Source organism: Falco cherrug, chromosome 3 (assembly GCF_023634085.1).
Source record: "Falco cherrug isolate bFalChe1 chromosome 3, bFalChe1.pri, whole genome shotgun sequence".
In the NCBI taxonomy this organism is placed as follows: Eukaryota; Metazoa; Chordata; class Aves; order Falconiformes; family Falconidae; genus Falco; species Falco cherrug.
The window spans coordinates 26662120-26680224 of record NC_073699.1 but is presented as its reverse complement, the minus strand read 5'-3'; the positions used below and the strand labels follow the sequence as shown (position 1 = coordinate 26680224).

General features: G+C 42.2%; 1 protein-coding gene across 2 annotated transcripts in view; it reads left to right on the top strand.

Moving 5' to 3' along the window:
* The window catches only part of OXR1 (oxidation resistance 1), a 290219-nt gene that overhangs the window by 36081 nt on the left and 236033 nt on the right, over positions 1–18105 (top strand). For both annotated transcript variants that reach the window (XM_055704451.1, XM_055704446.1), the window contains one exon: positions 4007–4085. In XM_055704451.1, coding sequence (XP_055560426.1) covers positions 4069–4085 — 17 coding nt within the window. In that variant the 5' untranslated portion in view covers positions 4007–4068. Of the gene's footprint in view, positions 1–4006; positions 4086–18105 lie in introns of those variants that run through there.

The window sequence follows — 18105 nt, the reverse complement described above, 5'->3', positions numbered from 1 at the left end:
AGACATTTTACCTGGTGTCATTTTATCTGGTTTGACATGGAGATGTGAAGTCCCCTTGAGCATCTTACGAATTTAGGAGGGAGTTTGTAGACAAAAATCCTCCTGTCAGTCAAGATCATGTAATCACAGCTTCTTCCTGATGAACAAAACTTTTGTATTTAGATTGCACATTTATATTTAAAAAATCAACTAAACTAGGATAGAATTTTTTGTTTTGTAAGCTATGTCTTTTTGCTTTAAATTGAACGTTTGGGAGTAGGGCAGAAATGTTTCATTAGCATCAAAATTACATGTTGTGAGGGCAATGTGTTTATGCAATGGCATTCACAAGGGAAGTGAAGCAAGGTCTGGAGCCCTTGTGGGGAAGGACTGTGGGAAGGGACCTGGTGGGAGAAGCCTTGAGCTGGAGGGGCTGGTGCCTGCTCGTGCTTTCCAGCTGCTGTTTAGCTTTTCCTTGGGCAGTGGACTGGAGCGCTGTGAACAGGGGTTGCAAAAGGGACTCCATTGGGCTGGGAGCATGCAGGGTACCCAGAGCACTGTCCAGGCTGTTCATCATGGTTGGTCTTCTCAGTCTGTGCAGCAGATTGAGTCTCTGCTTCCATTTCTGCTGGGAGCTGCTTCTGGCACATTTGCATCTAGGCTGCTGCTGGCGTTGGCTGACTTCTGCTTTGGGAGGGCTAAGCTTGTGGGAGCAACAGTGGCACCCTTGTCACAGCCATTAGCACAGCAGGGACACAGAGCATCTCTGCTTAAACTTACCTGGGATGGCTTGGAGGGTGTGCAGTGATGGTCTCAGCACCCCACAGGGCATGCTCACTGGCACTGACTGATGGTTATGTCCTTGGCATGTTGGAGACCTTGACCCAGATGGCATGCTGAGGGAGGCTGCTGCTGGCCTGGTGTGGGGCTGCACAGTGCCTGGGGCCTCTCCTGGATTTGGGTGACAGGAGCCTCTCCTGGGACAGGCACACTGAGCGAGGCGCTGACTTGTGTGAGGAAGGAGCTGTGGAAATGATGAGCAGACCATGCATCACCAGAGAAGTGAGGAGGAGATACCTGGGGTCTTCACAGAAACTCTGCAAGGATAAGAGCCTGAGCCATGCTAAATGAGGAAGGAGGGACAGATGTAGACCACGGGTGAACAAGTAGTGGAAGGTGGCATTCAAGACAAGAGGGGGAAAGATAATGATTTCAGGCAGCAGAAGCAAGTTTCCTGCTCCACCTTACCAAACACACATAGCATGGCAACAGGTGGGAGAAATTAGGAGTTCATGCACAATTGCAGCACTGACCATATTGGGATTACAGAAAAATGGTGGGACAGCCTTCAAGCCTTCATGACTGTAGTGCTGTAGTGGATGATACAGACTTTTCAGAGACTAGTGATAAGATCAGGTGGGTAAGCCAGGAGGAGGGGTTCTGTATAAAGGAGTGGCCTGAATACTGACCAGGCTTGCACACAGAAAGGACGTACACAGATGATGGAAGCAGGGACAGACTACTTGGGGGCAAACATGGGACATGTAGGAGTATGTCGGGGTACAGTCAGGAAACCTAAAGCTCAGTTGGGACTGAAGCTGGCTGAGGAGGTGAAGAGCAATGAGAAATACTTCTGTAAATACATTGGCAGAGAAAGAGGAAGCAAAGGGAGCATGGGCCCATTGCTCGTTGTGGCCATATGGAAAAAAGGCTGAAGTATTTGGTGCCTTTTTTGCTTTTAATTTTGCTAGAGAGACTTGTCCTCAGGCCTCCCAGGTGCCTGAGCCTCCTAGCACAGTGAAACAGTACATGCAGTAGAGGAAGACAGCGTTAGGGATCACTTAGCCCATTTGGATGTACACAGCTCTGTGGCAACAGATTGGATGCACTCAGGGGTGCTGAAGGAGCTGGTTGATGGCAATGCAAGGCTGCTTTCTCATCTTTGAAAGGTCATGGCAACTGGGGGAGGTTCTTGATGACTGGAAAACAAACATTTAACCCAGAATGGGTGCATACTAGGACCAACACTGTTCAGTGTCTTCATTAGTTACATCAGTAACTGGGTGGAGTGTAGTTTCAGCACGTTTGTGGATGACATCACATTGCAAGCAGCAGTCAGTGTGCTGGAGGGCAGTGCTGTGATTCAGGGGGACCTGGGCAGGCTGAAGAAGTGGGCTGACAGGAACCTCACAAAGTTTAGCAAAAAAAATGCAGGGTCTTGCCCATGTGATGGCATAACCCTGTGTAAAAGGATGGGCTGGGGACCAATCTGAGGGGCCTAGTGAACAACACTTTCAGCATGAGCCAGCGGTGTGCCCTTACAGCAAAGAAAATTGCTTGCATCTCTCGGCTGCATGGGCAAGAGTGTAGCCAGCAGGTCACGGAAACATCCTTCCCCTCTGTTTGGCGTTTGTGAGATTCACTGTGGAGTACCGTTTTGGGCTCCCCAGAACAAGGAGACCAAACGAGGTGATGAGGGGACTGTAGCAAATGGCATATGACATCAGGCTGAGACAGCTGGATCAACTCAGCCTTAGGAAGAGATGGCCAACAGGAGACCTTAGTTCTGTCAGCAAGTACCTGAGTGGAGGATGTAGAGGAGCTGGAGCTGGACTTTTCTCAAAGGTATACAGTGGTATGATAAGAAGCAGTGGACACAAGCTGTAACATGGAAAATTGTGATTACGTATGTCCTGGTTTCAACTGGGATACAGTTAATTTTCTTCTTAGTATCAGGTGCAGTGTTGTGCTATGGACTTGGTGGAAGAACAGTGCTGATAGCACGCTGATGGTTTTAGTTGTTGCTGGGTAATGTTTATGCTAAGTCAAGGACTTTTCAGTTTCTCGGGCCCTGCCAGCAAGAGGGATGGAGGGACATGAGAAATTGGGAGGGGACACGGCCAGGAGCTGACCTGAACTAGCCAAAGGGATATTTCATACCATAGAACGTCATCCTGTTTATATGTAAGTTGGGGGAGGAAGAAGGAAGGGTGGGATGTTCGGTGTTATGATGTTTGTCTTATGTGTGATGGAGTCCTGCTTTCCTGGAGATGGCTGAACACCTGCCTGCCCTTGGGGAGGGGTGAATTAATTCCTTGTTTTGCTTTGCTTGTGTGTGTAGCTTTTTCTTTACCTATTTAACTGTCTTTATCTCAGCCCATGAGTTTTCTCACTTTTACTCTTCCGATTCTCTCCCCCATCCCACCAGGGGCAATTGAGCGGCTGTGTGGGGCTTGATTGCCAGATGGGGTTAAACCATGACAATTTATCAGGAAAAATGTTTTTACTGGAACTGGTTCCCCAGAGAGGTTGTGGACAAGTTCAAGACTCAACTGGACATATCCCTGAGTAACCTGATCTCATTATGCCTGCTTTGAGCTGAGGGTTGGACTAGGCAGACTTAATTATTCTCCTATTCTATAGTATTTTCATATTTATATATTTTTTATATTTTTTATAAAGTTTGGAATTTTTTTGTGTTTAAATAATATTTCCTGAGGCCCATACTTAGTAGGCCCACTCCAGGAAATTTCTTATTTATATTAATGATTTCTTTCTGGAAAAATGACTAATTTACTACGGTAGTCATTCAACAAATTGAGCACCAAAATGCAGTTAAGATGTAAATTTCTATAGCTGTGTTCAGACTGGTAGTTCAGGAAGTTCTTGTTTAGTTGCTTTGAGGCACCTGAATTTCACTCCAGCACGTGAATTCCCTTTTCAGAGGCAAGGGCTTTTAGATGTTGTGCTACCATATAGCATTATACCTAACTCTTTGGTTGAGTAACTGCTTTAACAACCTCAAGTTTAAGCCCTACCAGTAGGATTTCATCTTAGTTTATTTAACTTACATCTTTTGTTTGTTAATCTTTACATTGTTTTGCTAACCTTAGTATTTCTATATAACTGCCACGTGTCCTCTGAAGTGGCACTGGAATATGTTTACTAATTTACTTATTGTTCAAAATATTAAAATCAAGGTCCTGAGTTGCTTGATCTAAAAATATCTTTCTTTCTTTTCATCCAGGTCAACAGAAACAGCCTGTGCAGAGCAGTGCATTCATAAATGTGAAACAAGCCCATACCATCATGTTTGGCACTAAGAGGTCAGTTTTCACCTTTGTTGTTTGCTTTTCATCTCCAAAAAATAGTATTGCTGTTGTGACTTCAGTCTGAAAATTGTATTTTTTTAAAATGTGTCGTTATACAAATATATCAGCTAGATACATTGCTCTTTCTATTATATTGATTGTTTTTTCTTTACTGTGCAGCTCTGGTCTACTTTAATTGACAGGTGTGTGGCATACAGGCCATGTAGCACTAAGTCAAATAGTATCCCCAAGGCATTATGGGTCACAGCAAGACTACCAGAGAAGACACTGTACTAGTGCTGGAGGGCATCCCTCCTGTTTCCAGGGTATGGAAAATAACACCAGGATAACAAAGCACCAGTGTAAGATAGGTTCTTTTCTGCCATTTTAGGGTGTCTGTACTGAATATAAGGTAACCTCCACCTCTTATTCTGCATGATTCAGTGTCATACCCTAAAATGTCTCCAAAAAATCAACATTTTTGAATCTATGCTGTCTCCTTCCTTCGTCTTTGAGTGCTCTCCTTAAGCATCAGGTATCTTGTGTCGTCAACAGACAGCGTGGCCTTGCTTCCCCCACAGTTCCTGCAGCTGCACAGGCTGTCGTGACACCTTGAGGCACCTTGCCAGGTCCAGCTTCTGCACCTGTGGGTCTGGAGGTGATTGTGATTCCTTCGTGAAACAAAGACACTATAGACCATTATTCCCCTGTATGAGCTCCCTGTTTTTTTCATTTGTTGGTAGGCTTTTAGGTTATTAGTACATGCTAGTCAAGGACTTCAACACTTGTGCCCCAGTCGCATGGCAGCCTAGTGAGACATTTGCCCCATGCAGTGGCAAAGCACCTTTAATCTGGTACCTGGAGAAGCAGCTCACCTCTTCTGAACTGTTGGAAAGAGGGCAGGCTAGTTTGTCCTTAAGTAGCTAGCACATATGAAGCAGCATCTTCAGTGCCTGCAGGAATCAGGGGTGGCAAATAACAAGAAAAAGCAGCTTGGTTTTCCAAGGCATCAGCTCCCACACAGTTGCGCAAGGCTTCTGTGTGAGCTGCAGCCTGGTCTGAGTCAGGGTGCTACCAGGGCCTGCCCAGTCCCTTGTGCTCTTACAAGCCTGAGCACTGCTCTCTCACATGGCAACAAATTCTATGGAATATTTTATGTCTCTCTGAAGTGATACTGGCATCTGACTCCAGGCTCTTGTTACCTTGTATACAAAAAGCAAATGCAGTACATTTTTAGGGTAACTTTTCAGGAAAAGTAAACTTTGGTCTTATCTTTAGGTAAGTACAGAACTTGTTTTATTAGTATGATGCGTTTAAGTTAACTGTTTCTGAGGGTGCAGTCAAGGAATTGCAAACTTCCCATTTGAGGATTTTGGGTTTTAATTGATTGCCTCTGCAGAATGTTAACACTTAAGTTAACCAAAGACATTCTGCTAAGTGAAATAAATTACTACATTACATTATATTGTAGTGGGTTAGTTATTTCTGCCACTGTTTAATATTACCCCATATGAACTCCTTCTGGGCTGATCTAAACTTTTTTTTACTCTCAGGAGAGTCTATCTTTTCTTAGCATTATAAAGCAATGACAAAATGAAGAATTGTGTTTGATTGGTAGCCTTGAAACTTCTCATTCTTTATCTTTTTTTTTTTCTCCCAGATTGAATCTTGATTACTATGCAAATGAAAATTCCTCATAAGGAATACTGCAGGCAATATGAAATTCTCTTTCATGTCTGCAAACAAGAGGTTTTTTGAAAAAAGGCACATCTTGGGAACAGAAGTTCCTTGCCTCTCCGTTGTACTGTATTCTGCTGTTACTCACTTGATGCAGATGTTTGAAACAATTAGACAAAATAAAGGATTTCCTGGTTCTGGGAGGGAAAGGGGCAGAGTGGTCTTCTGTAATTCTAGCCTTCTGTGTGCAAACTGGGAAATTACATCAAGTGTTCTTGAGATTGGTATCATATTTTAGTTACGCAGTGATTGAGTACTTACCAGGTATTTTGCTCTCCCAGTTGCAGTAGTTTTGAATTTAATTTTCATAGAGGACTGTTAAGTGTGAAAAAGAAAGAAAATCTTGAGGTTTTATTGATCATCTTTAAAAGTTATAAACTCCTGCAAATAGACTGCCTGAAACTATTGAGAGTTTTTGTAAATCTTGGTTTGATATGTTAATTCTTTTCCTAAAAACAAATATTGTATTTATGTGGAAATATCATGAGGAACAAAGCTATTTTTCTGTAGGAAATGACAATTTAAGTTTTATTTTCTTGTAAAATCAGTTTTTAATTGGTTCTAATAATACATTGCTAATTATAATTTCCACAAAACATTTAACAAAATTTACAAAACTCTGACTCAGAAACTGAATTATCTACTGTCACCAGATCTTTGGAAGTTATCAGGTATATAGTACCTCAGTTCCTTTTTTATTTATACCTTTTTCTTAAATTTGTATACAAAGTCTATTTTTAGTCGATAATCTTTGTTGAACGGACTGAGCAATGAAGTCGATAAAAGTGAGTGTTGTATATTAGAACAGCTTTGACAATTTGTATGTGAGGAAGATATCTCTCAGCTGCTTTATAAAAAGCTGTATTGTTAATGTGAACTGACATCACTAACAGAGGTGAATTCCTCTTGATTCCAATTTAATTTGAGAGCTGATCCCATCCTTCTACACACTGAACTATTGTGGTTTCTCTGTGTTATGTTGTATTCTGCTCTCATCCCTTTCTCTATCGTGTTAATGTTTCTTCAATTAATTAAATCTACAATAGACTCCAACATTGAAATAGCAGAGGTCAGTATGTATACCAATGAGTTTCTGGTATGTTGTATTATTCATGTTGTGTACTTATTTCAGTCTTGCAAGAGCAATTGCTGATCCCATTGTCCTCCTGTGGAATGGAAAAGTGTGTACATGGCTATAGAGAAGGTATTTTTATTTTGTGGAAACCAACTTTATATGTGCAAATTGCTTTGCAAAGATAGGCTCTAAGTTAGCACATCCTCAGGATTTTTAGTAAACTCTGTCTGACTGTCTACCTACCACTGGCATCATGATGTTCAGGAATACTCTAACCTGTGGTTATATACGTTCTTCAGTTTAGAAATATTATGTTGTATAACTCATTTAAACTGGGTTGTGGTGGATCCTTGGCTGGACACCAGGTGCCCACCAAGCTGCTCTATCACTGTCTTCCTCAGCAAAACAGGCAAAACAGGGAGGGGAGAAAGTAAGAGGGGACCCCCCCCCCCCAATCTTACAGGCAAGGTAAAGGCAGTTTAATAAAGCAATAAGAAAGGTTGTGCATGCAGAAGCAAAGGAAAACAAAAGCTGTTACTCTCTACTTCCCATCAGCAGGCGATGTTTGGCCACTTCCTGGGAAGCAGGGCTTCAGTACACATAGTGGTTGCTCTGGAAGATGAACATTGAAAATAATGAATGTGTGGTGTGTGTCTGTGTCCTGTCCCGTCCCGTCCCCCTTTCTCTTAGCTTTTATATCTGAGCAGACATCATATGGTATAGAATGTCCCATTGGTCACTTTGGGTCAGCTGTCCTGGCTGTGTTCCCTCCCAAGATCTTGCCCACCCCCAGCCTGCTGGTGAGAGGGGGAATGCTGGAGGGGCAGCCTTGATATGCTGTGCAGCACTGCTCAGTGGTAGCCCCAACACTGGTGTGTTACCACCCCCTTGCTAGCTGCCAACACAGGCACAGCGCTCTGAGGGCTGCAGTGGGGCTCAGCCAGACCCAATACAAATATCCACACAGCCGGAGAGTATTTCTCCTGGATGGCATGCTCAGTTCTCTTTTCCTTCTGTAGCCTAGATCAGAGCACTTCAAAAGATGGCCTAGGTGACAGACCTAACCCCCAGTGCCCAGCTACATAAACTTCTTAAATGAGTTCAGCAGACTGAAGGAAGCATTTGTGAGAAGCAGGAGGTTAGAAATATGAGGACATTTGCTTAAGTATATGTGCAGTACAGTTCCATTTCTGGAGCTGCATCCATTTGTCCCATTTTTCAGGAGTCTTGCATGTGGCATATGTATTGGGCTTGTGGAGGGGTACCACCTTAGTCCTGCGAAGTGCACGGACTACCACCAGTATCTCTGGCTAATTAGAAGTTAGCTGCCACATCCAAGTATGTCTGAGCTGTCACCTGCCATAAGTGTGTGACGTCTCCTTCACCCTCCACTGCTTTGAACCTCAAAAAGGTCCACAGAGCTAAGATTGCTGCTAGAGCTTGTGTGATCTGTTGCCAGTGCTTCGGCTGTTGAGGTCTACTTTTACCAGGTTTAAATCAAACTCTTTTTGGAGGAAAGAAAGAAAAGGTGAACAAAAAGAGGAAAGGACTCTGATCTCTAGACCCCCTGATTGCCCTGATGTGAACTCAGGGTTTATTTTTATTTATTATTGCACTTTATTTATAGGGTGTGACTCCAGCCTGAGGCACCGGTGGCTAATGCAGCTGGTAGCTTCTGTTATGTGCCAATGGGTGGTTTGGTGCTTTGTGATGGATGGCCAGGTTGTGTGAATGGTAGCGCTGTCAGCCTGCGCCAGTGGTCCAAGAGTTTCATAACAGCAGTTGTTTCTGGAGGCAAATAATTTTCTTTCCAAATCGTATTCCAGTTAGCCATCCTGGAAAGTTATAGTAAATTTTCTTAGGCCAGGTCTGTCAGCAGCAATTTGAGTCCTATGATAAGTAGAAAAACAAACCTTTCTTCCAGTGTCAACTTATATTGGCATGTTTATAATCTTAGATAATAGCTGAGCTGGGCAAGTAATGTGACTGGTATAGAAGGAGGATTAAGGGATTTGGAAAGACACATCAGCTTTTTATTCACTGACAGCTACTGACTTCCTGTTCTTTTACCTAGTTTTGATTAGAAAGTTAAGGAAAAAACCTGTTCATTTATAAACTCCTGATAAGAACAGACTGTAGTGTTTTCAAGATAATATAAGGCTAGTTTCCTCTTTCTCCTTAGCTGCAGAAAGGCTATTTTTATATATGGTTTCTAAATTTCATGGGTTTTATTGGCATTACTCCTGGACCATTCCTGTGTTTGTTCTGATTCCTCTGCCAGGTTCTAAAGCACGGCCAGTGCATGGCCACGGAAGTCTGTCCGTTAGTGAACACTAAGACCATGTGTCAAAGTTCTTTTCTTTGAGATTTGAAGCATACAGAAATAATTATCTGTTTTGACCTAAATTCACATGGTGCTTACTGTCCCCTTTTCTTTTGCTTTTTAACTGGAAGTGACACTACTTGAATAAAGCTATAACACACATTGTCTCTTCTGCTCTGTTATGGAATTAACTTTTCTTTCTACTGAACTTTGTTATGGTAGTGAGCTGCAAAATAACATCTGTTGACATGGACTGAGTTTACTGCCATTTCTTAAATGTGAACTTCCAATGTTTTGTGCTATTTTACTGCTTCGGGGCCTGGAGGCTGAATGATGCGGGTTTATAAGGCAGCTGTAGGACTTGGTTTCAAGTTCAACCAGTACAGACACCTAATATATAGGTGTATATAGGGCAACAGAATGTGTAACATCCTATTGACTTGTCTTTTGGTTTTCAAGGGTTTTTTCCCTTTTACACACCTGGCCGTTTTTTCCAGCCTGTGCTATGAGAGCTTGGATTTATTAATAGACCATGTAACTCTTCAGATAGGGTAACTCAAGCCTTCATGCATGCATGGTCTCTCTGTCGTGGAATTAATCCAACATGGAGTACAGGTCTCTTCTGATAACCCACAGTTGCTCTCGGCAGCATTTGTTCTAGGTGTGGGTAAACAAGAAGTGGACCTGAGCATGTTGATCCAGTAATGAATGATTGCTTGCTCACATCAGATGGCAGCAGGGAAGATTTTTCTTCACCTTAAATGGTCACACTACTCCAGTGCCAATTGATTCAGGATGTAAGGGGCCAAATTCTCTGTATTTCTTGACAGCTTTATGTGTTTGTAGATCCAGAACTTAATCGTACAGCAGAACTTCAACTTCCCTGTAGACCGGCAATTTGTCAGGTATTTCCTCTTTCAAGTCTTAATTCTGCATAGTATTCCTCTTTTCATTGGATTCGGTCTTTGCACACACTGTGTTCTCTGATACCTTTGCGCCCAGTTTCCTGTCTACCTTGTCTAAGCATCTGCTGTGAATCTTCTGCCTCTTGCTCTCGGTTCACCCACTTAGACTCAATTCACTGAAATTCTTAATGATCCCCTTGTGACCAAGTCCATCCAGGACTCTGTACTTGGGCCTCTGCGACTTGGTAGCTGCTTTTAACATACACTTCTTGAAATTTTACCCTTTGTTATCTTCCCTGAGTCTCACTTCTCCTAATATTACTCCTTCTGCTGGAGGAAGGAGAGTTTTGATCTTTGTTACTTCCTCTGGTAATAATGAAACTAAACTCCAAAGTAGCAATGTTTAAATAATGAAGTAGTAAGATAAAAATTTGATTTGCCATGGATCTGAAGAAAAAAGTTCTGAAGAGATTATAGATTATGTGGTGGGTTCACCTCAGCCAGCAACCAAACACCTGCACAGCTGCTCACTTACTCCACTGTCCCTTGGGATGGCGAGAAAAGAGAAAGAAGGTATGAAGATTCGTGAATCAAGATAAAGACAGGGTAATAGGTGAATCACAAGTGCACAAAAGAAAATTGGGAATTCATTCACTGCTTCCCATTGGTAGGCAGATGTTTAACCACTTTCTCGAAAGAAGGGCTTGAACACATGTAATGGTTACTTCAGAAGGTAGGTGGCATAACCACAGATGTCCCTCTTCCTCCTCCTTTCCTTCAGCTTTTATTGCTGTTCACAAGATTGTATGGGTGTGGAATATCCCTCTAGTCACTTGTGGTCAGCTGCCCTGCCTGTGTGTTCTCCTAGCTTCTTGCTCATCCCCCCTGCCTACTTTTAGGGGGAACAAGACAGGAGGACAGAGTGGGAGCCAGAGGACTTGACACCGTGTAAACAATAGCCAAAATAGTAATGTGTTGTCAACACTGTTTTAATGACAGATCCAAAACACAGTACCATATGGGCTGCTATGAAGAAAATTAACTCCATCCCAGCCAGACCCAATACAATGTAATAAGCCCAATCAGTGTTATATACTGGAGCTTAAGCTCCAATAAAGTGGTTGCATATATAACAAAAGATAGAAAATACACATTTTTAGTTTACCGGTCCATCTAATAACAATTTAGCTTCCTATACATACAAATAAAATAACAAAAATTTTAAGCTATGGTGAACAGCTTTTAAAAATTTGCTTCAAGCAACTGCATCCTTAATTATAAAATGTGAATTAGTGTTTGCATATAATCTGTTTCTACAAATTGAAATATAAAAGACATTTAAATCTGTTTAAATTTATCTTAAGTGATTAATATTTTCTCAGTTATATTTTTACAGAAGTCTATTTTACATTAAGGCTCTACTCTGCCTCGTGTAGAGCCTTTCAAAGGCATTTGCATGTGCTAACCAGCCAACATAGCATGCATCTTTTTGTTAGAGAAAATAATCTCCATTTCTACACCAACTTCACGCTGTAGCTGAAATACTCAGAATTATGTAATTCTCTTACTGTGTTTGTTTTCTCTATGTTGGAGTTTTTGTAAGAGTGTGATTATTGCCTGCAGATTCTTTAATCATAACCTGTAATACCTGTTGTGGTTTAACCACAGCTGGTAACTAAGTACCACACAGCCACTTGCTTGTTCCCCACCTCTCCTCCCCATAGGGATGGGGAGAAGAATAGGGAAGGAATGTAAAATTCAAGGGTTGAAGTAAGAAAAATTTAACAATTAAAATAAAACACAGAAACCCAGTGATTACAACAATAGTAAAAATAATAACAATTGTAATGAAAGGGAGGGAGAAGGGGTGAGAAATAGAAACCAAAGGGAAGGGAGAAAAGAAGACAAGTGATGCTCAACACAGTTGCTCACCACCCACTAACCAATGCCCAGCCAGTTCCCAGCAGCGATCGGCAGCCCTGGCCAACTCCCCTGTTTATACACTGAGTATGATGTTCTGGGCTATGGAATATCCCTGTGGCTAGTTTGGGTCAGCTGTCCTGGCTGTGTCCCCTCGCAATTTCTCATGCCCCTCCAGTCTTCTTGCTGGCAAGGCCTGAGAAACTGAAAAGTCATTGACTTAGTATAAGCACTACTTAGCAAGCGCTAAAAACATCGGTGTGTTATCAACATTGTTTTTACACCAAATCCAAAAGACATCACTGCACCAACTACTAAGAAGAAAATTAACTCTATCCCAGCTGAAACCAGGACAGTACCATAAGTTTCTGCTTCAAAAGTGGATGGCATTTCACATTGCAAAGAGGACTGAATATCTCAGTAACTGGTTTTTTGTGTTTTGTTTGTTTTGATTTGCATTGAAATGCTTGTGTGTTAATTTAATTCTCCACTGGATCTCAAGCAATCAGTGAGTGAGCAAAACTGCAGACACCTTTCTTGTCATGTTTCCAGTTTCCTTATGCTTTGGAAGTTTCAGGAGGCATGGGATTTCTGAGCAAGACCCTTAATATATGTCGTATATGTGGCTGAGCTCTTCCCTGTTAGACCATGTTCAAGCTCCTGCTGAAGGGCAAAACTGGCATTTCTCAAGTCAGTGCAATTCTTTTGCTTTTATTCTAGAAGTCAGGGTTTCATCTGAGTTTTCTAACATTCTTTACCAAGAGTATGCAGGATGAGGAGAATGTTGTTTGGTTTTGCTTTTCAAGAAATGCATTTGGAGGAAGATATGCCAGGGTATAAACTGATGGTCAGTCTTGCTGAATGATGAAGTCAGTTGAAGGCACTCGTGCTCCAGTTCAGTCATTTCTTTTTGTACAGGAAAGTATGAAGATATTTTCCAGACAAGGTTGAACTTTTCCTCATCCTCAGATTTTGTGCTGAGCTTTGGGCCTCAGTGCCCTGCAGAGATCTCCAGTTGTTGGTATGTTTCAAGTCTTAGCAGAACTACTTCTGAGAGATTCTGGCTGTAAAAATAAATTTTAAGATTTCTCTTCTTTAGGTCAGAGAATTAGCAGTGCTGCCACACATGAAACCTAGTTTAAATTGAAAACCACTTCAACTTTAATGTGAAAGGCACATGTATGACAGTCAGCACCTAACAGAACCAAGTGGCATCATCTAGATCCTGCTGCATCTTTCACATGTAAGAATAGCTACACTAGTGGTCAGAAATATATTTTCTCTTGGGGACTGCTTGCCAGATACATCTCTCAAACCTTCCGAAGCAGAACTGATAGCACATGATGAGAGCTGTTGTGGTGTCCTAGAGACTTTCAAATGCTTCTGGCAATTACATGATTTCTCAGATGTCTCCCTTTCTTCACACGCTTTTTCATTTCCCTTCCTACAGTCATAATACTATCAGAGCAAAAGGCTTTTCTCCCTATATCTTTATTTCCTAACAAAAATCCCAATATCCTGATAAAAACCAAACCTCATTTCACAGTGTGATACGTCTGTGTCCTGCTTGTGCGTATAAAGCCCCAGGGTTAAATTTTCAACATGGTGAATAGTAGATATCCACACAAATCCTGTTGTCTGCTAATGAGATTTGTTCATGCTGCTCCCTGACACCTTTTTAGACACTCATACTGGTGATTTATTTTATTAACGATGTTACAGAAGACACTTAGTAAAGTGTGTTTTGAACTGCGTTCGGCAACATGAAGCAGTCCAAGGGAACAGGACCAAGTAAATGGCTGCGTCTGTGCTGTATTGCTGCAGATAGTGGTCATAGGTTGTTGGCTCCGTATTTATGTGGTCATAAATTGTCTGTTCTGCTGACCCTTTAAAGTAAATGAACGAGAGCATCAGCACTGCTGGCTTTCTGGCAGGAAGCCTAAGAGCAACTTGGTATGCCTTTTGTGTCTAGCTAATGCCACTTCACTAGAAAGTTTTAATTAAGTGCATGTCTGTGTGTACAGAGAAGAAATCAAAGGCACTTGGGAAAAAGAAATTGTATCAGACTCGCTGAGGAGTAATTTGGTGAGAGCACTAAGTGACTTTCAATTAGTTGGAAAATATTTTCTTAAGTATTGCTGAAAAGTACAAGAAAGTCAGTCTGAAGGGAAGACTATAAGATTAGTCTGGAGATCTAATCCATTTGCTCCATACTTGTTGGAAAATGTTGTGGTAGTAAAAGTCAGAGGTGTAGGGATTGTGAAACTAATCTGATATGCTGGATTTCATTAAGCTCCCTAACTGTAATTATCAGAGGAAGACTAGAAGCTGGTTTGCCTACAGCTAGTATTTTGATTTGTCATTTCTGTAACAGTTTCTGAGCGTATAAACATCCAAAAATGCATTATTAATACAAGTATAATTTTTATGGCAAATCTTCTATAACTGGGTAGTCATATTAAAACTTTAGTTGTTGAAAATGAACTTACTATGTGGGAATTTTAGCTGTTTCCTGGTTCTCATAGTTACAGGAAGAAAATTCACTGAATTCTCTCCAGACTGTCAAGAAGGATGGCTCTGTATGAAAAGAGCAGTTTGAGGAGCAGGGGTAATTTATTTACCACTAGACATGGTGCATGATCTATTTTGGATAGTCTGGTGTGATTCATTGTTTTATCTGCATTATAGCAAAGCCAAAAGGGCCAACCCAGGTTTGTACAGGGCTTGTTATGTCATACTGTATTTGCCTTTAATCACTGTAATCTTTTTATTGCCTCAGTACAGCATGACTTCCACCCTTTTAGCCATATTTCAACCGAAGTAGAAAACCTGCTTTATTATTTAACTTTTTTTCCAGAAAAAATGGAACTTTCTCAAGAGCCAATCCAAAACTCTGCAACAAACTCCATGAGTTGCTGGGGATGGCCATGTAGTCTTAGCTTTTGTCCCTATTTGATCTTCCATCTTTAATATAACGCTTAAGATACTCTTTGCATTAAATAACCACAGTGATAGAAAAACATCAGTGTCATAAGCCTTTTCATGGCAAACTCTTTTGTTCCTCTGTATGACGAGTGATTGGTCAGCTTCTTGTATTCATCTTACTTTAAATGCATAATTCTCCTGTGAACTGCTCAGTCAGATGAAGTCCCTCATCCCTAAAGCCCCATTTTTTTTATTTATTTCTTAATATGGACAAGGTTATTTTCTGAACACAAAATTCTAGGTCTGATTTCCTAATACCATGGAGACATGGTATGACTGGAGTGTTGGAGTGGAAGGGTACAGGCTCTTTGGGAAGAAGAGGCAGGGGAGGCGAGGAGGGAGTCTTGCTCTCCGTGTCAGTGACCAGCTGGAGTGCATGGGGATGGATGAGGAGGCGACTGAGAGCTTATGGGTCAGGATTAAAGGGAGGGTAGGGACAGGTGACATTATAGTGGGGGTCTGCTACAGGCCACCCGACAAGGAAGACCAGGTGGTTGAGGCCCTCTACAGACAGAGAGGAGCAGCCTCATATTCCCAAGCCCTGGCCCTCATGGGGAACTTCAACCACTTCAACCGATACCTGTTGGAGGGACAACACAGCAGAGCATAAGCAATCCAAGAGGTTCCTGGAATGCATTGATGATAACTTCCTTCTTAAAGTGAGAGAGGAGGCAATGAGGAGAGGTGCCATGCTGGACGTTGTTCCCACCAACAAGGAGGGGCTAGTATGGAATGTGAAGCTCAAGGGCAGCCTTAGCTGCAGTGACCATGAAATGGTGGAGTTCAAGATCATTAGGGCAGTGAGGAGTGCCACAGCAAGGTAGCTGCCCTGGCCTTCAAGAGACCAGGTGTCCCTGTTCATGGAAGGTGTTCCTGCCCATGGCTGGGGGTTGGAACTAGGTGATTTTTAAGGTCCCTTCCAACCCAAACCATTCTTTGATTCTATTCTAATTTATTTCTCTATTCCTGCTTATGTTTATGAAAAAGTGAGTCTGAAGATTCTGCTTTCTTAACATGAATTATCAGATGCCATTTCAGATGTATACAGCAGATGAGGAGTCTCATGGGAAGGGGAGAAATAAATGCAAATCATAAAAGCAAAAAAGCCATCAAAAGTTATTTACCTTTTGGCAAATCATTGCATTTTCCCTGACTCTTTCTAATCTGAGAGATGAGAAATGATTTGGCATTTATTAGCAGAAACTAGTTGTAAACAGAATTATCTTTTTTCTGTGAGTATTATGGAGCAATGTTAGATGTCTCCACTGCTCGTGACGAAGAAAGGAATCTTTACGGACAACATGGGGAAAGTCCAAGAACGCAGGAAAATGAAGTATCTCAGAGTATTCCAATAAAATTAATGAATACTGTGGTGTTAAGACTTTTGCTGTGGTCTTAAAGCCTTTGTATGATCACTACTTCACATTAAGTTAGAGCAGTGGTCCTGTGCAGAGTGTAGGGAGACATGAGAAGTGTTGCCTCTGTTACCATCCCCACCCCATACACCAGGCTTGTGCGTGACTTCTCAGGCAGTGCATAGGGAGGCTCTGGAATTTGTTGCAGCAGCATGTGAATGCTAAAAAGTTCAGGAAGCATAAACCCCCTCTTTTTTAATGTGGAGGTGGTCAAACACTGGAACAGATTGCCATGAGGTTGTATGGTCTCCATCCTGGGAGATAATCAAAACCCAACTGGTTATGGCCATGAGCAATTGGCTACAGCTGAGCTGGCTCTGAGCAGAAGGACAGTCTGGAGGATCCCCAGAGGTCACCCCCTGTAGAGCAATTATAGAGGACTGTATGAAAAGTATATTTGTAAAAAGGTTGTGATGATTGTTAAAAACATAAGGTATGAAATGTTAAGAATTAAAAAAAAAAAGAAAAAAGGGAGGAATTGTAGAGGAATGAAGCTGGGTTAATTAACTTTGAGAATATACAGCTGTGGGCTGGCTTCAGGGGCAGTGGGCTGGCTGGTGTGGATAAGGTGCAGCTGTGGATAATGTGCAGCTGTGGCTGGTTCCTGCTAAATAATTTAAATAGCTCTAAGGGGTATAGGAGAGGAGTACCTGATGAAGAGAGACCTGGAAGAAGCAGAGGGAGGAGAGAGGGTACCCTGGATGGAGGAGAGACAAGGAGAAGGATGCTGTAGAGGCAAGAAGCAGGGTGGACTGGCCTGAAGAGTATGAAGAAACAGCATGAACAGTAGGTGAACTGTTGAAACCTTGTGGGGGATTGGTGGCTGTGCTGGGACGAGGCATGGGAACTACTTATTGAAGTTAACCTGGTATGTGAGGGTAAAAGCCTTGTTGCAGCTGACTAGTTTTGGTAGTGCTGTGACAACCACCAGCCTCAGTGACTTGTGGTCTGTTGCAAGTGGTAAAACACAAAGAAGTGCCTCTGCATTATGAAGCCTCTGAACTCCATATTGCTGGGAACAATGAAGCTTTGTCCTACTGTTTGACCTGCTGTTTGCTACTGTATTGATTTCTCCCTTAGGGCTGGTCTTGGCCACTGCCCCAGAGGATGCTGACATAGGCTCACCACTGGTCTGAGCCAACATGGATGCTCTTATGTTTGTTAAGAGGATGCTGGGCTAGACTGCAGATAAAGAGTTATTGTGGAGGAGGGATTGTTTAGGAGAGCAGGGTAAAGCAGTGCAGCACAGGAAGGGTCCTGACACTAAGCCATGTTTTTCCTGCAGGCATTATAATTCAGGGCAGAGATGCTGGAAATCTGGTCAATGCCAGTGTCCCCAGTCTGATCTGCCTGGGCTGCTGGTGGGGTCAGCAGCTAAAGAGCAAGGCAGATTGGTGCCCTGTTGCTCGCTTCTTATCTATGAAATCTCAGCACAGCTTCCTCTTAATTTTAATTGCGTTTTAGTCCAGTTGTTGGGGAACCGATGTCATCTAAGGAGCTAAACAAATTGATGTTTGTGACATTTGACTGCTGGGCAGCTGGGAGGCTTTGATTTGTGTTGTAACACTTCTTTGGTTTCACCTGTTTTAAATAGACAGGACTATTGTGTTAACAGTTGACATTTCCTTAAGGTATGTGAAAGGTTAGCCACAAACTCTAAAGGCCATGATCGGAG